The sequence below is a fragment of the Epinephelus lanceolatus genome, chromosome 5 (assembly GCF_041903045.1).
Source record: "Epinephelus lanceolatus isolate andai-2023 chromosome 5, ASM4190304v1, whole genome shotgun sequence".
NCBI lineage: Eukaryota > Metazoa > Chordata > Actinopteri > Perciformes > Serranidae > Epinephelus > Epinephelus lanceolatus.
Genome location: NC_135738.1, coordinates 26,716,274 through 26,738,303, shown reverse-complemented (window position 1 = coordinate 26,738,303; position 22,030 = coordinate 26,716,274). Strand labels below are relative to the sequence as shown.

Here is a 22,030-nt window from a genome sequence, read left to right as displayed (position 1 = left end):
CCTCAGTGCTTATCACAAAAGAGAGAGGGGATGGCAACATGATCAACATACAGTATAAACCCAAACAAAAGGACAGATGGCAACAGATTTGCAGATTCCCTCTTGACAATCTGGCATCCACTTCAATCATCGTTCTGCTCAATCTACCAATGGAGGGTTCATCCTGGGCTCTCAATATATACTATCTGAAAAGCGGCTGCAGAAACATCCTGATGTGACTCTTGGTCTGTCGTAGGCTTACATTAAAATGTTCAGTCTCTTTAATAATATGTGTAATAACTTAATGGGAAACTTTTTCAACCTGGACCTTATTTTCCCATGTTTTTGTGTCCAAGTGACTAATGGAGACTACAATATTTGACATTGGTCCAGTATTTAAAGAGACCGCTCCAGTCATATTGGCAAAACAGGCTGCAGTATAACCACTGCCACTTAAAGCGCTTGTTTTTGGCACTGACAGGTTCAGATTATTATCATAAGTGTCTGACAACACTTCCTTAACTTTCACTGATCTGTTTGGTATTGTAACCAAGTCTGGCTCAAGGAAAAGTCATCTGGAATCTCGTGAGAGTTGACTTGTTGCAGGAGAAACAACAGCGGAAATGGAGTATGGGAAGAGTTTGTTGGAGTACAGAAATCCTGGCTCAGTGTTATCTAAAAGATTTCAGAGTCATGGTTGAATATTAAGATGATTTTGACAATGTGGAAAAGTCCGCGAGATTTAGTACTGAGACGTCTTCTTGAGCAAGACTTGGTCACAATAAAAAGATTAAAAAGAACATTTCTCTGTCAGGTCCTTTCCATAATGTTGTCTGACACTTAGAATAACAATCTGAGCCTGTCAGTGCCAAAAACTGCTGCGACTGCCGCAGTCTCCCTCAATACTGGACTAATTTCAAAAAGCTGTTGTCTCCATCAATGACTTAGACACAAAAACATGGGAAAATAGGGTCCAAGTTACTCTTTAAGCCAATGTTTCCCAACTGGTCCAGCCACAGGGTCCATATTCCTCCTTTGCCATTAGTTCAAGGTCCACATAGTGTAATATATTCAGCGTCGTACTTGCCTTTGGCCATGTCTTTGAGCTAGTTTGCTGTCTCTGTTAGGTCACTAACAATTCAATTCAAAATAAAAGCTCTGGGCCAGAAATTCACCATACTTCAAAATAAAGGGTGTTTTTTTACAAACTTGACAAGTTTGCGAGTCACTTGCGGTCCATTCAGAATGGACCAGCGACCCACTTTTGGACCACGACCCACCAGTTGGGAACCACTGCTTTAAGCTACATTAAGTGCCAAAGTCCTTTCAGTTGTATAGATGTCATTTCCTGTTTGCAAAAGCTGTAAACTTAACTCATCTCTCCACATGCTCATCACTGTCAAGTTTACATGATAATCTATGTAAATTAAGCGAAATTATAGTATAGTATTAAGTCTTTCCTGATTAGAGAGACAACTTAAAGCAATGGAAACATTTCACATCTGTTTTTGTTGCATATTTTGCCTTGTGTTCCATGTTGTAGGATTACAGCATTTATTTTCTGACTCCTCTTGCAACATGTATGTCATAATACTAATTTAATTCATCTTCATTTGTTCACGAGCACCCTCAACATACCTGACTCAAAGACTGAGGTGCATTTCCTGTAGTGAGAGTTACGGGACTCCTCTTCGTCTGTGTCGTACAGTCGTTCTCGCTCCAGACGGTTGTCAAACAGCTGCTGCAGTGGCTCTCTGTCCGCCCAGCGAGCTATCACCTTCCCATCCACGAAGGAAGAAAACATGGACGTCTCCAGGAAGCGAGACAAGAAGTGCAAGTGTGCTGCAGGCTGGACTGAGAGGAAGGAACCCTGAAAAGCACAAACACGATCAAACATAACATGGACGAGGATATAATGCTGCTACTACAATCCAAAGTGTTTCAAACACACAGAAAAGCAATCTCAACATAAATAAGTGGCTTAAATACAGTAGTTTTATTAAACCTATCAATCATACCTTGTCAAAGCTGAACGTCCCCTCTCGGTTGCTCAACCAGGAGTCCAAATCAAGAGCGCTGTGGATGACAAACTCGTCATACCTGCCAAACATGGCAGCGAAACGTCCAGCGAACACCTCCCTCAGCTGAATGTTCAGCTTCGCAGCCTTCAGCTCTTCCTCCTCCTCCTCAAACACCAGCGTCTTCCCTCCATCTGACATCTTTTTTTCTGCTCCACACCTCCGCGCCAGAGCCTGCAGCCTCTCCAGCACCGCCAGCTCCTCACCTCCGAGGTTCCCGTTCCTTCTGTCCTCCATCAGATCCTCCAGCACCAGGCTGCTCAGGCGAGGGGACGCGGTGGCAGTCTTGGTGACCACACCGCCCTGTGGAGGGAGCCCGAAACGCAGCACCACCTCACTCAACTCCTGGATTAGCTCAGTCTGGTCTGGAAATACGGGGAGGTCCTCGGGGGCCTCGACACAGCGGCTGTCAATGTCCACAAAGCACAGGTTGGCCTGCGTAGGAGAAAGAGACAAACAAATATGAACAACTGGCTCCTCCATCAGATAATCATAACAGGTTTAACCCATCACAATGTTGTGGCAGAGCTTTAACATCCAATTAAGATCAGAGATGAAGATTTACATGCCATTAATAGATTCTTGGCATTTCACCGTGCTAAACCCTCAGAGGATATTAGCATGCGAAGGATTATCTCATGATTACTGTTATCACTGCAACAGGGGGGAACCTTCAATATCAGGCACTCACACTGGCAAACAATCAGAAACTTGTGCCAAACCTGTGCCCATGAAGCTGCTGAGCAATGAAGTACAGAACTTTGAGACGAAGATAGGCACTGATTTAAAAATCCTGCCTCTGTAAGCAGCAGCGGAGCACAGCGCAGTCAGCAGCAGCGCGACCTTCAACAGTGACCTCAGACAGTCAGTTTACAGCCTCGGGGGAAGTTAATGTACTGTGGAGTGGACAGCAGCGCACACTGTGCAGCTTCATCCTCCTAGTTAATGTCTTCACTTCCTTGTCAATGTCTTTTCATCATCTCTTTTATTCATACAGGAAAATCAGGACACAAATCATATGTTTTCAAGGACACAAAAACATGAGCATCCAGGTTTTCCTTACATATCAGCATCAAGGGGGATGACATTTTTAAAGCTGATGAAAGAAAGACCAACATTTTCGTTTCATTTCATTTTTCATACATCGTGCATGTATGATTCAAATATTTCCCACTTCTTCGCAAATTACCCCCCATACATCAAATTGCGAAAATCAAGAAATAAGTGGAGATCCCTAATTCTCATTAATTATTCAGCGAGCCCCATTATTCTGGATCTCTCATGCTCTGCGTTTTTGCTTTCATCCCCCGCGGGCTGTCTTTCAACTGCCTCCTTTCTAGGGCAGAGCAACTTCAAAGAGGCTTCAGCGAGATATTCATGCAGCATAAAGTGATCTCGGATGCGGTGTTGGATCGGGCTTTGAGGAAATGTAGCGTCTCAATTCGACAGGCCGGAGGCAGAGGGCGAATTGTCACGCATGCATCACAGAGGGAATCAGCAGCAAATGGCTGTAAGAACGTTTCAGTTGGAACAAAACATTTTTAGATGCTTTTGTGTGAATGTTTACTGAGATGTCTGCATGCGCAAATCCTGACTGGCGTGTTCATGGAGAAAACTACTCATGCATTCACATCCTTGTTTAGTTGTGTACCTCATGTGGCAGGTGGAGGGAGGTGCGCTGAGCTCCTTCTCTGTGCTGGATGCCCATCAGGAACGGCACAGGAGCATCCAGGAGGTGATGCAGCGGTGCGGAAACAATGGGAAGGTAAATGTGTTGCCACTGGAATGGGAAGAGCAAAGTGGTGATGCCTTCTGCAACTGTCATCAAACGCTGATAGTCTGAGGTGATGAGAAAGAGAAAAGGGAGAGAGGGATGAGGCACTGGCATAGAAGAATCACCTATAAGTACCGAGAGAGAAACTCATTTTTCAAGAATATTATCTTTGACAGTGTTTAAATAAGCTGTTTACATGAGAACTATCTAATTCATTTTACAGTTTACATGCTTTAGAGTGCAGCCTAATTAATGACTGAGGATGTTTCACACTCATTAAGGTTGAATGTCAGTATTTAACCTCAAATTTATCTATCATGTGGTTACCTGTACTTGTCTTTTCCATTCCTGTTCATTCTGCATTTTAATGTTATATTTATGTCATGCTATTAACTTTATTTTGTATCTTTTTTTTTAGATAAGATTATTTTTTCAGGCTTTTGCCTTTAATGTACAGGGCAGAGTAAAACGGGGTGAGAGAGAGAGCGGGGGGTGACATGCAGCTAGCCGGAGTTGAGCCTGCAACTGCTGCAGCGAGGCATCACCTCTGTACATGGGGCGCCGGCACTATCCACTACGCTACCGACGCCCCTATTAACAGTATCTTGTGCATAAAACATCTGCAAATACATTTTTTACTTTAATATTTTTTTATATTTTAAAAACATCCAACAGCATAAAACACAGTGACAAACATAACATAATAACAGACATAAGGGGGGGGAATATGGCTGGCTATAACATGCTGTGTTTGTATTATCTTCCAAGAAAAAACACTGAAAATGAAAATAAAGTATATGTACATGTCATATGCATAACCATATATACTGACATACACACATTCATACACTCATATATGTTAGGCTTGTAAACTCTATGTGCACAGTGCACATAACAAGGATGCACGAATTAAGATGCACAAAGTATCAATTTCCAGTTCATTTATCCTGTATCTTGAGTTGTTAATAAAACCATCCCACCTATTGATTATATCATTTACTTTTTGCTGGAATTATTTCATAAGAAGCTGTCTTTGTTAAAGCATCAAGCCACTCCTTAAAGGGCAGCCTCTCAGAGCTCTTCCAGTATTTGGGGACTAATCTGAGCACTGAAACAATTCTCATGCAGTTTTGTAAAGTAAGCTTATGTATTTTTTGGGAGTATCTGTACTTTACTTGAGTTTTTATATTTCTGTGAACTGTCACTTTTACTCCACTACATTTCCTAAATAACGTGTACTTTTACTCTTATACATTCCCCTAGGCATCTTAGTTACTGACTACAAAATAGGGAAGGAAGGAAGGTAGGAAGTAAGGAAGGGATAGACGGATGAATGAAGGAATGAAAAACTGGATTTTGTTCTTTAAATCCTTTAAGTTGTCAAGAAGACATTGTTTTTCTTCAATTGCAATGTGTGCTTCATTTTTAAGGTGGTGTACATATTACGAAGAAATTAACTTCATGATTCTCAAAATTCTGACCGCTTGTTTTTTTATTAACAGCATTTACATGTACTTTTGGTACATAAGCACATTTAATGAAATAAAATTACTTTTGGTCCTTTAGTACAGTAAGTATCAGATATTTTAAGACTCTTCCAGAGTCATGTTCTGGTAAGATACCTGTACTCTTACTCAAGTGTAGCTTTCAGGTATTTCATCCACCACATTTCACATACTTACAATTTTACAAATTCTACATTATTCAACCCTTCTGCCTCAAATCTGTCACAAAACAGGCCTAGTCTTGGGGTTCTACTCTGATAAAGATTGATTAAGTTGCACTTCAGTATACTCTTGTATGTGCTCTCCTACAATGTCTTTAAACTGATTTACTGACATTAATAATATCTTCCCCTCATTTTGTTTACCCTTGCTATGATCTTATTTACACCAAGGTATCTAGCATCATGTCATGCATGCTAATAAGTGATCAGTGTGCTTACCTTGAGAGCAAAGCAGGACTTGTGTCTCCAGAAGTGCACAGGTAAGTAGCTGCACCATATTGTCCACACCCAGCAGGGAGAACGCCTCTCCAAGAGGATACTCCCCCAGTGGGAGCTCGCCCGGCCCGGGCCGCTGGCACACAATAGGTCCCTGCACCCCGTGGAACCTCAGCGACCTGCCGGGAGGAGGCAGGGGCACCTCGTACAGGATGTTATGGATGTAGCTCTCTAGAGGGAGGGGTGGGGCTGTGGGTGATGTCACAGCCTGGTGCAGCTGAGACAGAAACTCTCGAGCAGCTTGAAGGAAGGGGAGCGGCGTGAGGAGGCAGAGGGCTTTGGACACATACAGAGTGTCTCGTGCTGGATCGAAGGAGCCTGCACAGCCGAGGCAGCCGGGAACCCCCGCCAGAGACTCAGCGTCTGACTCATCCAAGCTGCTCACAAGCGAGTCCATGCTGGAGGTGGAGGGCGAGGAGGCAGATGAAGACGAGGAGGAGGGAGAGGAGGCGGACGAAGCTGAATGGTGCTCCACGTGGTGCATCTGGTAGAGAGTGTGCATGGCAGTGATGATCTGAGCACTGGTCACCTCCTCGTAGAAGGTGTGGACGAAGCCGTAGGAACGTGTGCCGTCGTCAAAGGACATTGTGAAGGAGTGAAACTGAGGATCGAGCCTGTCTGCCTGTGTGCGGAAGGAGAGACCCCTCGGCATGCAGAGCTGAGGAGAAAGTGTGAAGAATGAAAACGAGGAAAGGGAGGAGAAAACATAAAAGGCGTAAGAACAAGATGGCAATTCAGATCTAACTTTTAATAACTGATACTGGGAATGAAAACAGTGGATTTTCTAAACCATGCAACTGTTTTCAGAATTTACACTTGACTAAAGTCCATCTGAGATGATGTAAATGCAACCATAAAATCCATTATGGAATATGCTATTTCAAATAACCACTCACTGGCCATTATATTAGGTACACCTGTTCAACTGCTCGTTAACACAAATAGCTAATCAGCTAATCACGTGGCAGCAACTCAATGCATTCAGCCATGTAGACGTGGTCAAGACGACCAGCTGAAGTTCAAACTGAGCATCAGAATGGGGGAGAAAGGTGATTTAAGTGACTTTGAACGTGGCATGGTTGTTGGTGCCAGATGGGTTGGTCTGTCAGAAACTGCTGATCTACTGGGGTTTTCACACACAACCATCTCTAGGGTTTACAGAGGATGGTCCGAAAAAGAGAAAATATCCAGTGAGCAGCAGTTCTCTGGGTGAAAATGCCTTGTTGATGCCAGAGGTCAGAGGAGAATGGCCAGACTGGTTCAAGATGATAGAAAGGCAACAGGAACTCAAATAACCACTGGTTACAACCAAGGTATGCAGAAGACCATCTCTGAACCAACAACATGTCGAACCTTGAAGCAGAAGACCACACCAGGTGACACTCCTGTCAGCTAACAACAGGAAACTGAGGCTACAATTCACACAGGCTCACCAAAACTGGACAATAGAAGATTGGAGAAACGTTGTCTGGTCTGATGAGTCTGGATTTCTGCTGCCACATTCAGATGCCTGAGTATTGTTGCTGACCGTGTCCATCCCTTTATGACCACAGTGTACTCATCTTCTGATGGCTACTTCCAGCAGGATAACGCACCATGTCACAAAACCCAAATCATCTCAAACTGGTTTCTTGAACATGACAATGAGTTCACTGTACTCCAATGGCCTCCACAGTCACCAGATCTCAATTAAACAGAGCACCTTTGGGATGTGGTGGAACGGGAGACTGGCATCATGGATGCGCAGCCGACAAATCTGCAGCAGCTGGGGTGATGCTATCATGTCAATATGGACCAAAATCTCTGAGGAATGTTTCCAGCACCTTGTTGAATCTATGCCACCAAGAACTAAGACAGTTCTGAAGGCAAACGGGGTCCAACCCGGTACTAGCAAGGTGTACCTAATAACGTGGCCGGTGAATGTAGTTGTTTATTGTCTGACAATTGCTGTATGGTGCACAATAAACCTCTAAGATGCTGAACATGTAACTCGTGTTAAATATAGAATAACTGGGTATGAGAATGCATATACTGTGAACGTCTGACTGTATTTTGTTGTATTCTTGCACATGTAGTTGTTTCTGAGACTGAAAACCTGATAAAATTATATAAAAATGTTTAATTAGACCACACACTTCACTGATACCATAAATAGATAAGACAAAATACAGAGGTGTCTACTGACAGACTTCTTTTGAGGCTTATCTTGTCATCATCTTGACCTACTTTTCCAGCGAGAACAATAAACATTTTCTGTATAAAAGAAAAGAGAGAAAAGAGTCTATTCTATCAGGCAGCGAATGAGATAAATGGCTCCTTCTATTTTTCCAGTTGATTTTGTTATCATGTTCCTCTTTTGTCATTTGTAACAATATTCAGCCACAAAACATTTTCCCGACAAACAAGGCACGTCTTGTGCTTCCTTATCATTACCACTGTTGTGAGAGGACAAAAGAAGCAGAGTGTTTATGCAGCCCGAGATCTCACCATGTTGACAGCATCTTTATTGAAGGGGTTCCTGTCTGTGCTTTCGGGGTAGTGCACGAGAACCTTTGACTTGAACGACCGTCGGATGGGGCTCTGCTCAAAGCCCTCGCCTGAAAAGACAAACACAGGCACAGAAAAAAAGAGAGTTAGGGTATTATCGTATTAGCACAGCGTGATCTTTGACCTTCATCACTGCAGGGACAGACTTCATTACAAGATGAAAGGGACGGAACAGAGGACGTCACAAAATGCCTGCTGCTTTGATTTATGAAAAAGCTCGGACAGGACGACCTTGTCCGACAAAGGCTGAGAAAAAAGTTCATCCGTTGTCAACAGCAAAAGGCTACTCTGCAGCAAAGAGGGAAAAACCCTTCCAAGGGTTATGTAACTCAACTCATTACCATAGAGATAGACTGGAAAAGCGGTACAGCACCCCTCATCCCTGACACTCTGCAGAGGGAAACTCTTTTTACGCTTGTAGCAAGTGCGCAGGATGAAAATATGCTCCTTTTATATACATCAAAAGCACTCAGGTTCAGGATAGAGGACATAGTTATCTATAAAATAGCTACATGTACATGAAAGGATTGAATTTGCAGTGCATGCAAGATAACTCTATTATATACCGCTACATTCACAATGCACAGATTTGATGCATTGCTCTGTCTGGCTCACGTTTCTCCTCTCCTCAGTCACCGCACCTCATGTCAGCTTCTAGCTCCGGTTACATACAGAGCGCTGTCTGTGTGAGCATGACTGAATGAAGAGGACCAGCTTAAGATAGAAATAAAATATGTGTGTATGATTCATGGCATGACAGTAGTGAATGAGGTACTTTCATTATTCATCCACTTTCTGAGGGGGATGTCCTTGAACAGTGCTCTTCACTGTATTTCATATTTCACTAATCCACCCTGACTTCCCAGGGTTCATGTTCAGTTTTAATCAACATCACCGCGTTATAAGAACATAAACAACTGCTAATGGCACAGTAACTAGTCTTCCCTTGGCTGCCAGCTTTGACGCACTCATTCAGCATTCAGGAACACCCAGCTCACCTGCCTACGAGATGACGCACAGCACCCCAAGAGAGGACACGGTGCTGCAGGCAGAGTGAGAAAGGAGCACCACTTCCAGTGAAACTGAGTCAGACTGGTAGGTGGGAGACAGAGGCTAATGGATCACAGTGATGAGAGGGTGAGTCAATGTTCTTTAAGTCAAGGGTACAAATTGGTGTCGGTGCCGAGAGACTGAATCGAGTTTTGCAGAAGGACACCTAGTTACCATGGTAGCACATTTCCGCTGTGTTCTTGAAGATGGCTATCAAGACAAAGCTCGTCAGTGGTTTACGTCACCCCAAGTTTCATCAGCTGACCCAATTAAAGCCCACGCTCCTCCTGACACATGCTCCCACCACACAGATCACATTCACACGCTCTCTCTTTCTCCGTGTTAACAGGAGGGAGGTTTGTTTTACGGTTTGAATGAAAGCTTAAATACCTGTTTTACAGATGGGCTGTAATCAGCGTGTTACCACATTAACACACACACACAGCGGAGACCGTGAACGAGCTAATGAGCTGCAGGATACTTTAAATCAACAAAAGGGCTGCAGCTAGTGATTATTTTTAAAATCACTTAATCTGTCTGTTGCTCTGTTGATTAATCATTTGGTCCATAAAATAGTGACAACAGTGCATCAAGATTTTCTCAAACCCAAGGTGACACCGTCAAATTGTCTGACCAGCCGTTCAAGAACACAAAATATTCAATTTACTGTCAATTTACTGTCACATAAGACAAATAAAATCAGCAGGTCATAACAATAAAGATTCTGGAGCTAGTTAATGTTTGGCATTCCTGCTTTTCAGCCACGGTGTCCACAGTATCACACACTTAAATTTAATGATTTTTAAGACCTTTTTAAGATAATTTCTAAACAAATTTAAGACAGATTTTTGGAGAAATCATCTTCTTCTTATCCAAGCATTGCACGATAAGTATAAAGGTAAGCAGTATTTATGTGGTCTCGTGCAGAGGTAGGTTTTATGAAGGAACATGTTGGCTGTTAGGTGCAAGTATAAAGTAAAGGGTAGGTTTAAAGTTTCATAACAGTGTGAACTTTCACACAGAAGAGCTTAACTCATATTGAAAAACAAAAATTAAAAGACATATTATTGAAATTAGATAAAAGGTTTGTTGCCATTAAGATCTCACAAATTCCATTTTAAGATTATCTAAACGTCCAGTGTGTGAGATTTAGGGGGATTTGGTGGAATCTAGTGGTGACGATTATAGATGGCAACCAGTTGAATCTTCTCCTTATTAGAAATCCTTCAGTGTTCATTGTTCAGGAGGTTTTTACTGGGAGCCAAATTATCTTTCAAAACGAATGATTAAAACCAGTGAAAACACTGAATAAATGGGGGGGCTAATGTAGGCTCAATATTTTCTCTAATATCTAAAGATACAGTCACTATGGAGGTTATTCCAGGTCATCAGATTTGTCTTTGAGCTGTTTAATGAGTTTTTCCATTTTATCAACGCTGTGGCATATGTCTTCAATATCATCTTGGTTTGCGCATATCTCTATCTCCTGGACCTGTTCCGACAACGTGGAGAGTGATGTCTCTATTTTGATCAATGTGGTTTGAGTGCCGGCTTTTTTCTTATCAATGTGCTTGGTGAGGTCGTCTTTTGTTTCCTGGATAGCTTCCAAAAGTTTACAGTGGGGCGTGTCAGCTTCTTCTTGCCCAACCACCATTGTCCCCGACAGGTGTCCAGCGTGCAAGTGATGTGAAGTCCGAGGTGTAGTTTTACTTTGTTTTTTCTTCCGAAAATTGTAGCTTGCCATTCAAATTTGACTTGGTCTCTCTTTTCTGGTTTGTTGCTCGTGGTTATGAGGGAATTAAAGAAGGATAAAGGCAGTTTCGAGGCCTACCACAGAGAACTCACAAACACACGTCCACACTCCCTGGCAGCATCCGGAAGTTCACATTGAAGAGGTTTTTACTGGAAGTCCAATTAGAGGTCAAACAAATTGATCAGGTGATTAAAACCGGTAACAACACTGAATAAAGCAGTTTCATGTTAAAATATCAGTGTTTTTCCAACGCTGCTCATCACAGAGCGGCCTGCTAACTATGTGGGCCGATGCGAAAACGTGAATTGCCCTAACTAGAGCCAGTGTTTGGTTTGTCTGTTCTGGGCTACTTTAGAGACATGGCGGAGCAACATGGTGATCTCTGTGGATGAGGACTCGCTCCCTATAAATGGCTCATTCTAAGATAACGAAAACACAATGATTCTCATTTTCAGGTGATTATACACTAAAGAAAACATACCTATCATACTCCATTTCTGCTAATGTATCCCCCTAAATCCTACACACAGGACCTTAGATGACTTTAAAGGCCTATTATTTATAAAATTGAATTTAAGACATTTTTAAGGACATGTAAAGACCCTGGTTTCAGCTCTAATCCCTCGTACATGAGAGTCCTCACCGCTGTCACTATAATATCAATATTGTCAATGTTTTTGGAGGACATTTTCATTCCACGGTTTAGACATTCATCACAAAGACGTATGTCCCTGAATGGTGCCCCGTCCCTAAAACAGACACACTTCATTAGGGATGATTGAGCAGCCATAAAGGTAGACATCTGTCATATTCACCCACTGAATCGCCCCCACTGTCCCATTCATCACATCATTACATGAGTAGATGAGGACAGATATAGAAAGAGGCAAGAGATTAAACTGACAGCAAATGTCCGCTGGCACTGACTGATGAGGAGTTATTCCTTTTTGGCTCAAACAGTTTAAATCACTCCATCTTTGCATTACAGATTTGTCCGTCCACTTAAGGTTGAATCATGTGCCGGAACAAGAAAGACAAATGTTGCTTTTCATCTCAGCCTGAGACACAGACGGTGGTGTTGGGTTTGAGTGCTTAAAATAAAGGATAAAAGTGTTGAACGCCTAAAAATAAAACAAATCAGGCTGGAATCTCTGCGTGCAATAAGACAGAACATACGCATCTCTTTGTAATCACTTCAGCATTACAAAGCAGCTCTCAAAATGTTCGGTCAGGGAGTTCTCGCCCTCCAGTGATGTCATCCCCCTGTGACAGTCGGGCGCTGAAGCCTCGGCCATCCAGCGACAGGCGACGTCACGTGAAATTTGATTAGGCTGCAGAAAACACAGTGGCATCTATTGAGAAGCCAACAAGGGCAGATTGTTTCCCTGCAGGCATTCTCTAATGATACAGAAAAAGAGATACTGTATCTCCTCGTCCAAACACTTGAGCGCACAACAGAATAAACCTCTCTGGCTTGACTACAGCTTATAGAATATGTATGTGAAGTCAAACACAGAGACTGAAATCCCTTGAAAGAAGAGCAGAGCCCCCTGCTGCAGTGGGTCTGAGATGACCCGCTGTTACATAAGCAGATTGGTGAAGCTCAGATATACCAGCCAGCAGCTCTGTCACTCGCCACAGGGAGCCGGATATCAAAGTCCCCAATGGTTAGTTAGAGCAGCAATTAGTCTGCAGCACAACTATGTGTTCCAGCATGATACAGAGCTCATGCTAAATATACATTCTCTCGCTGTAATTCAAAGGCATGTCTGTTTATCTTTCACCCGAGGAGCTGCTCTACATGAGCTACTGCGAGGTACATAGGAGAAGGAATACAGGGTGTGACTATTGTCTGCAAACCTGGAAGTGACGTTCAAGCGTTCAAGGTGTTTGGCACACCTGCATGGTTCTTTTTCTCTCACAAAGAGCGAGGCGCTCGCACAGAGCAGACGTCACACAGGGCTACTGGGTGCATCTGTCCTCACCTCACCAAGCTGAGCGTCAACACCTCAGTGTGGGGGAAAAAGCACCACCACCTGATGTCTCTATTTCTAAGAAGATATCCACCACAAATAAACCATCACGAGGCAGCATCACTGCAGCTGTCATCGCCTTGGCAACCCCCACATCCACCTACAAGCACAGCATCCATTTCCTTCCACCTCTGGGTTTTTTCTTCTGGTAACGCTTGGTAAAACAAAAAGTCAAGCTCTGTTTGAGAGCATGAAACCAGCCGCCACAAAGATTATCACCGCTTTTAGATTTGGACAGTGGTGTAATCTGTGTCCTGTGTTAACCATGAACCACTGCCTGGATGCTCCGTCTGTGCTCCAGCGTTATCGGGCAGGATAAGATGCTGTTGTCCTCTCTTTTTTTTTTATTCAACCCTTTCTCTGCGATATTATTTATCCAGGTGTAGCAGGGGATGACTTGCAGAAACCAACAAAGCTATATTCTCATTTGACCTACAGTGCTACGGTCAAAACAATAAACAGAGCTGTGATGTGATTTCTCTAAGCAGAGGTAACACAAAAGGACATGAGTGTAAGGTGACACAGTAGGATATTATTAAAATTCCTGAGTCAAATTGATGGAAAAATTATGACTTTTACATTTTATGTTGTTGTTCATATGTTTAAAACTCAAATATATACATTTTTAAACGTTTAAAAATGCTGCCAAACATGTATAAGCAAAATCTGGTGGTATATGTTTGAAATAGAAATGATAATGGACAAAATGTAGGGTATTTTTCACAGGCGACCGGCAGATATTTTGTTGTCAACAATGCTGTGAAAGGAAGAGGAATGTGGCGTCCAATCAAAACATTAAAGCGGATGTCACCACTGCACACGCAAACAGGCCTACATGGGCTGCAAAATGTTTCTCATGGAGCATGAGTGCATCTATATAGTGTTGATGATTTGTTTGGTTGGTGTTTACCTGCTCCATCGTCCGGCTCCAGGCCCGTGTCCGTGTCCACTCCACACACAACAAAATAGTGGGCGAAGCGGCATGAAGCCGCTCCTGTGTGCGCTGCGGTGCCGTTCATCCTCGACGCGTTTATGGTGTGAGAGCTCCGTTTACTTCTACTTCACGGTGTAGATGTTCATCATAGCTGACGCGGCTGATCCGAAATGGTTTTGACTTCCACCCCCGCTGTCGTCCTTTCTGTTCTGATCCGTGCGCTGGGTGGTGTCGGCCCGCCTGCCTGCTCTGTCTGCTCCGCGCTATGACTCTGATGGAGCTCAGCAGGATCCAGCGATGGTCATCTCGTTTGTTCAGAGGGGGAGGAGGCTGTATGTAGGCCTGGGAGGGAGGAGGGGGAGACAAAGACCTCAACGCATCATCATCATCACTGTTAAATCAGCCTCGTTTTTAAAGGGTGGTGTGGTGTCGAAATTCATCATCCGAGCCCACATCACAAAAATCACGATCTGTCAGAAGGGACTTAGTGTGTTTTTTATCTATCACAATGCATAGTATTTAATCTCATAGATTATATCTTTTTATTTAAAGGTCTTTACAAAATCAAAACATTAAATGAAATACAGTATTAATCCTTACATTTTAATTAAAACGTTAGAAACCACTTTGGAAGATTAAAAACAACCACATTTATACTAGACAGATGCAGTGGTGTCTCCGGAAATTTTTCATAGGGGTGGCCAGATGGGGCCAGTGATAATCATGGGGTGGCACACCAAAACCAACAGCCTTAGCTGAATTTCAAGAATTCTCAAATGCTGTTCAACTAGGCTAGGCTAGTTGCAAATTATCTCAATTAACCATTCATTAAGGTCCGGCCCCAGACACAGACTGGTTAATCATAACATAGCATTGCCGGCTCAGACCAGGGTCCGGCAACAACACAGCTTTGCTCCACTGACTCTAATGCAGTTGTTTCAGATTTCCTTCATTTTCAGGCTGGTTTTGTGGATTTGGAGCTAAATGTTGTGCCTTGGGCACGTTGTGTATTAATGATACTCGTTACCTGGAGAGGTTGGAAAAAGATATACGTTTCCTCCCTGTTCCAAAACCAAAATCAGACCCTGAGAAGTGTAGGGTTAGCTAGCTAGCTACTGAATATATAGCCTACTGAATGTATACACATGCTGCTTTTGCTTTTTAATGATTATAACAGTGAAACAAAGACCAACCCTGCTGTACAGGAACCAGTGAAGGGAAGCAGGGAAACTTTGCTAATATTCAAGTTGTGTGTCATCGCATTGTGCATTGTTTGACTTCCCTTGAAGATCCCTGCCCGTCTTGTGGCGGAGCTCCGGATGCTGGCAGCGGCACCAGGTGAAGCCAAACACAGTTAATCTGCACACACTGCAATGCCACACAGCTGGTTCAATATCGGCAAAGTCTCCCTTTATACTCATTGTCTTCTGTGGCGATCAGCAGTGATGTGGTGGTTCACTTTTACACTGTGATCTGTAGCCTATAGTTCGGCTTTAGCTTCTAACTATCTTTGTCTTTTTAACCTGTTGTTGCTGCTGAGTCAGTTTGACATCCTGGATATATCCTTCAAACACAGACTGTAGACCCCTCTGTCTGCTTCTCTCTGGAATCAGTTTCATTCTTCCAAATTATGATGATATTTCCTCAGGAAGTGCAATTAGTTACAGTGTGGGCACCATACTTACTCTGACAGCTTGCTGGACCATCACAAACGGGCGAGGCTTAGCGAAAGGTCAATATGGAGAGAAAAAGAGGTGCATAGCCTACTGATACTTTGGTGTCGTGTCTTATAGTTAAGCTGGATTGTGGGGGGGGGGGTTCCCTCTCCCAAGCAACACTTTCCAGCACAAAATATGTATTCCTTCCAGCGCGTTCTGGGTCTGTCCCAGGGCCTCGTAGCAGTGGGACGTGCCCTTAACACCTCCAAAGGGAGGTTTCCAGGAGGCATCCTGATCAGATCCCCGTACCACCTCAACTGACCCCTTTCAACACGAAGGAGCAGCAGCTCTATTCTGAGCTCCCTCTGGATGTCTGAGCTCCTCTAGCTATCTCTAAGGCTGAGCCCAGCCACCCAGCGAAGGAAACCCATTTCGGCCGTTTGCATCCACAATCTCATTCTTTTGGTCCCTACTCAGATCTCATGACCATAGGTGAGGGTTGGGACTTTGAGTAAATTGAAAGCTTTGCCTTCTGACTCAGCTCTCTTTTCGCCACAACAGTCCAGCACAGCGCCTGCATCACTGCAGATGCTGCGCCAAACTGCTCCATCCTACCCTCACTCATGAAGGAGACCCCAAGATACTTGAACGCCCTCGCTTGGGGCAGTGAATCATTCCCAAACCAGAGGGGCAATAAGGATGTGGATATCCATTATTTGTCATATAGGGTATTTATTGAACCATTCAAATAGACATAACAAACATGTTTCTCATTTTTATAGGCAAAATGCTGACTAGCTTAATTAAATAAATACCATAATCTAGGTCCCAAGTAAATCAGCCTCCTGCTGTATCTTTTCTGGTAAACCATGTTGCCTGAGAGATATTTAGGATTTGGGTTCAATAAAGTTAGTTTCCAAACATAAAAATGTGCAGCATATCTTCACACCAGGACTGGCTCATGCCATAAAATCCTTGCATTAAAAATCATATTCTGAGATAATCATCACTTTTTTTTTCATGCAATTTAGAGGTATGTGCCCACACCCATCATCCTCTCTGTAAATACTGTTAACAAGTCAGCAGATGGGTCCACAGCTCCGGTCCTCCAGCTAGACAACATATGGGTCTGTCACTTACAGCCTGTCCCATTACAGGAAGTGCATAACTTAATATAACAAGGCTTATATTTAACATTCAATCTCTGTTGTAACTCATATGCATAAATAAAACACAGTAATTGTTAGTACAGACGGCTTTGTCAGAGGTCAACCCTTCATCCATTCATGTTCACACTGTATATCTGTATGATATTTGTGGTAGCTGAAACAATCATAGCAGTCCAGGCTTCCTTTTCCCCTGCAACTTCCTCCAGCTCCTCCTGCGGGGATTTGCAGGTGTTTCTGAGAGATGCAACCTCTCCAGCATATCCTGGATCAACCCTGGGGTTTTCTCACTGGCAGCTGTGTTTGATGCATCTTCAAAAAGTCAGATTTTACCCAGTTTCTGTCCTCATCAGGTGTCCCATCCACCTGTACTTGCTCTTCTTAATGCGGGGGAGGCAGTGTTTCAACTACAAGTTCTTTCCAACACATTGAACTTTGCACACTGTCATGGAGTGTGAGGCCAACCATCCTGTGGGTTGACCTTACTTTGGCTTTTCTAAAGTCATGATGCCCTTATACTCAAATTAATGAAAAGATTTCAAAGAATGATCTTTCAATCCAACATGTCGATAAATGAGAGAGGATTGGAGCTGCTGTGCACCCATTCATTCATGTCTCCAAGGCATGCTAAAGTGTGTGGCCAGAAGCCTCTTCAGTGTCTCTCCAAGCCACAGGAGGGTAGTAAGTTAGGTCGTGCTGCACAGGTCATTCCGACACATTCTCTAGAAAAATTTGGCAGTGGGTTTAGGTTTCGGAAATTTCACCTGGAACATGTCCTCAGAGAAAGTTGGTGAAGTTCTCAGAAGGAAGGGCACTGTGGATCTTCGAAGGAAAACAGTCTCTCGCAATTTTGGTGGCAGGAAAACAATGGAGAGGAGGCCTGTTTTTACACTCCACTGGATGAATGGTTTCTTCCTGCTTCCTCGTTGCTCATTAATAAATTGTGGTGTAAGAAAGGAGAAATCGGGGAGGAGTGGCTGGTGAGGTGGAACAGATCATTTAGTTATGTGTGGTAATAATATTGATTTAGGGAACACTGTAGATATGGAGAGTGTGGGAGTGTGGGAGTGCAAGCTGAGTATCCACAGGAGGCTACGCAGCCTTCTTTTTAATGTCAACAGATTTATAATTGAACTGGATGGGTGATGGGTTGATGGCTTTGGCAAAATGTGTGGAAGCAAAAGCTGTGCATGTATCAAGAGTGCAGAGAGGGAGGTTTAGGTCAAGATGCGAGCCACCTGGGACTGAACCTCCCCGTCAGGGTGTGAAAGCAGCTGGACCAGTCTGCTGTGGAGCTGGGAAGACTCATCTAACATGACCCGGAAGAGACAATCCTGTTTCCGCCTCAGTTCATCAGCCACCTGGGCGGAAGGCCTCCAGGCCTTTAAGTTGCCCATGAACGTCAGCAGTCGCAGAAGCACCGCAGGGGCTGTCCGCGCGTCAAACAGCAGCACAACAGATGCTGGTGCCTATGGCAAAAAGCAGACAAGACCATCATTAAAACTGGGATTTACAATGACATTTAGACCCCTGTCACAACAGTTTGACCATGGCTATATAAAGAGAACTGAATACAGCAGCAAAGGCTCCCATTCATTCCAATGAAAGTTGCTCAGAGCTGTATGATGCCAAAAAAAGCTTGATTTCTGCAGTATGAAATTACCCAGATCTTCCACATTGTGGGGCCAAGAGAGCACAAACACTAGTGACTTACAATGGCTGAACAGCAAACTTCTGCTGGCCAATAGCTAACTTCTGGTTTAGCCTCTGCTAATTTGAATGGGAATTAAAATTATTTAATTTTGCAACATATAGATTCTCAATATGTTATTGGACCAAATGGATCAAATCTCAATAGTGAGACAAGTCATTTTGCGAGGGTTGTAATGCTCAAAAATTGTATCTACTGATTTACAGATGTCTCTTTCCAATGTAAGTCAACTGGAAAAGTCTTTCTAGGTCCTATGGCATCATGTGACGGACCTGGACATTGTAATTTCACATTTGGCCACTATGAAAATTGGCTTTGAAGCCGGGCACTGTTCCTGGGGGCTTAAATTTGACAACTAAAATGTTTGAATTATGCTGCACTCAGGCCCGCTGTCAGGAGGGGTCAAAGGGTACAGATGACCCCAGCCCAAGGCCAAGGCAGGGCCAATGAAAAGGTCTATAGTTGACCCTTAAATGGGATCAAGTTCAACAATTTACTTACCGACTTATATGCCAGACAATACAAGTGCATTTATGTATTTTTATCATTAAAATGTATTTTAACATGTCATCTGATACTCCCACCCCCACAGGTACCGTGAAATGGTGCAGTCCATCTGACATGGGGCAGGTGCAGACTTCAAATAAAAGGAGCAGAGAAGCGATGGCCAACTGCTGGCTGCCCTTCTAAATATTTTAATTAACACAGCACCATGCTAGCTATCTTTTATATTCCCTTTCTTCTTACCTGAGCTTGAACAATGTCGTCCATCATATCTGGATTGGATGACAAATTCACAAGGACTTTCAAAGCTTGAACCTGAGACAGAAATAAATAGAAAACTTTAATTCATACATTCACAGCTCTACCAGGCTTATCTTTTTCCAAGAGCTACAAATTGTCAAATGTGAAGATCAAGCAGGTGCAACCCAAAAAGATAATAACCTGTAATGTTTCATTGCTCACAACAAGTAGAGAGAGTAAAAGTGTAATTGAGTCCTTCAGCAAGTGTTGATGTTTGTCTGTGACTGAGAGGTTTGTCAGCAGCCTGAGAGCACCAAGTTGAAGCTCAGAGTTCACTGGTGACATCTCAATCAACTCCAGCACTTGTGGCACATAAACCTGTAAGACATGGACATGAATATATAACCAAAAAGACCTCATGGCAGCAACAGAATGCATGATATTTGCTGTACAGTATCTGGCAACATACCTTTATTTGTTCCTGGTTTGGGATGTTCATACACAGATTATTTAAAGCATTCAGAGTCTGCACTCTGACCTCTGCTGCAGGATCAGAGAGGAAACCAGCTATGATGTGAATCCCATCAAATTCCCGTATTAGATTCTGGAGGATCAGACCAAAAAAAAAAGAAAAGGAAAAAGAGATACGTAATTTCACAACAGAACTTTTTGTGACATCACTGACAAAACGCAACAGTTACATATGTTTACATGTGGATTATTAGGTTTTTTTAAAATGTATACTTATAGTTTACCGCCTTCTACCATCTCAGGAGTATTTCCAGGATCAGATCACTCCTTTCTAACAAACATCTGAGGACTGTTATCCATGCATTCATAGCCAGTCGATTAAATTATTGCAATGCCTTCCTCTCACAGTACAAATCCTTCTCCTGCCTCAAACTCATCCAAAAAACTGCTGCCAGAATCTTGACTTGGATGAGAAAACATGACCACACCAATCACACCAATCCTGACTTCGCTAAACTTCTTGCACCCTGAGATCCTCAGACGCATCTTTTCCTGCTGTTTCTAGGTCTAGATTAATTCACAAAACTGACAGAGCCTTTGTAGTCAGAGCTGCCTGAGGAGATCAGGGCTGCCAACTCTGTCTCGTCTTATAAATCACTCTTTAAAACCCACTTGTTTAAATTAGCCTTTCAGTGATTTTATCTGCTTTACTATTATGTGTTTTACTGTTTACATGTATTCTGTTTTTATTGCTTTTATTGCTTTTATCTTGTTTTACTTGGTTTGTGTTTTATTCACTTTTGTAACTGTGTTTTGAAAGGAGCTATATAGTTTATTATTATAATTATAACAGTACCTGATTCACAGTAAAGGCAGCAGAATTTCCTAGTGTAAGTAGAATCCGACATTTGTCTGATGGATTACTGCTGGTCTGCAGACATGACAGCAGCATTTTCAAGTGCTGTGGATCCAGGTTGCCAGGGGACTGGTGGATGATGTCACCTATGGATCAAAATAAACCATTTATCCAACATTTATTGAACAAGTGCACTGGAAGAAACTGAGTAGCTGTAGTTATTGTTTACAGCCCAAAACTCCCCAGATTATTATTAAGTCAATGTCTTTCTATCAAAGATGGGACCACATTTTGGGATTGACTGTGCGTGCTTTGCTGCTCATCTTCAGGTTTAGCCGTGTGATTGCTGTGACAGCTTAATGAGCTCTGGTGGTTCTTACCTGATGCAACATCCACAGGTCGGGGACACACAACATCCAGTCCAGACACTCTGGCCAGCAGGGTGCCCGGCTGCAGAGTAACTTCAGTGGGCTGGCTGCTCTTCACACCAGGACTCTCACTGCCAGCACTTTTCTTGTTTCTCTTGAAGCCTCCCCTGCTGATGAGTTTGTATAACCCGTAGGAAGCTCCAGCTCCGGCAACTATCCCAAGCAGCGCTTTCATGTTGCCGATCCTGGGAGTGATACTGCCGTCACCCATGCTGCTGCTTCGTCTTTAGCTAAACCCTGTTAGCTTAGCTAACGTTAAGCTACAGATGCTCTGAAACGTCGGGAGTCTAATCTGTTGACTCACCGGCTAACTGAACCGGCTACTTGGTTAGCTAGCGTCGACGACAACCCATCGAAACCACTACAAAACCCACCCACACTGATGCTGGCAGACACATTGTTCTGGCAACTGGAGAAGTTTGCTGACAAGCCACAGTTGTCAACAATGTCCTGGTCCGTTGTTGCGGGCAGCTTGTGTTGCCAGATTGGTCTGATGAAAAGAAGCCCAATCAGAGTTTAGTCCACGCCCAGCGGTCCTATCACCTCCGGTCCTCTGGTTTTATCACTATCATTCACGATATCATCAAGAAAACTCAAAACCACGGTTACATTAATGATAGCGTTATTTATAATGGAAGTAAGAAATAACACACGTATTTTGGATTATGGTGCAATAAAACGGGTACCACTTATCTTCACAGTACTTTCATCGTGTAGTTTTGACGGAATAATAATTAGAATAAGATCAAAGTATTGATTTAGTTGTAATAAGCACGCCAAGAGGTACAAAAATCTGCCCAAATCATCACAACTCACCCAAGCAATTTTTTATCCGCCCCTTTACTC

The 22,030-nt window shown here is 43.2% G+C and overlaps 2 protein-coding genes across 2 annotated transcripts in view; both read right to left on the bottom strand.

Annotated features, from left to right (window-relative positions):
- Nucleotides 1–14,410, bottom strand: part of LOC117262407 (DENN domain-containing protein 5B-like) — a 28,153-nt gene extending 13,743 nt beyond the window's left edge. The window contains exons 1-6 of the mRNA XM_033635353.2: nt 14,127–14,410; nt 8,321–8,430; nt 5,777–6,491; nt 3,709–3,896; nt 1,998–2,492; nt 1,618–1,849 (exon numbers count right to left, since the gene is read on the bottom strand). Coding sequence (XP_033491244.2) covers nt 1,618–1,849; nt 1,998–2,492; nt 3,709–3,896; nt 5,777–6,491; nt 8,321–8,430; nt 14,127–14,235 — 1,849 coding nt within the window. The 5' untranslated portion in view covers nt 14,236–14,410. The remainder of the gene's footprint in view (nt 1–1,617; nt 1,850–1,997; nt 2,493–3,708; nt 3,897–5,776; nt 6,492–8,320; nt 8,431–14,126) is intronic.
- A 2,110-nt stretch (nt 14,411–16,520) lies between these two features.
- armc10 (armadillo repeat containing 10) lies at nt 16,521–21,684 on the bottom strand. The gene is made up of 6 exons (XM_033634237.2): nt 21,137–21,684; nt 20,757–20,902; nt 19,899–20,033; nt 19,631–19,807; nt 19,433–19,504; nt 16,521–18,443 (listed from the first exon to the last, which is right to left on the bottom strand). The coding sequence occupies exons 1-6, from the start codon at nt 21,393–21,395 to the stop codon at nt 18,192–18,194; spliced, it is 1,041 nt and encodes a 346-aa protein (XP_033490128.1). The 5' UTR covers nt 21,396–21,684; the 3' UTR covers nt 16,521–18,191.
- Nucleotides 21,685–22,030: the final 346 nt, after the last annotated feature.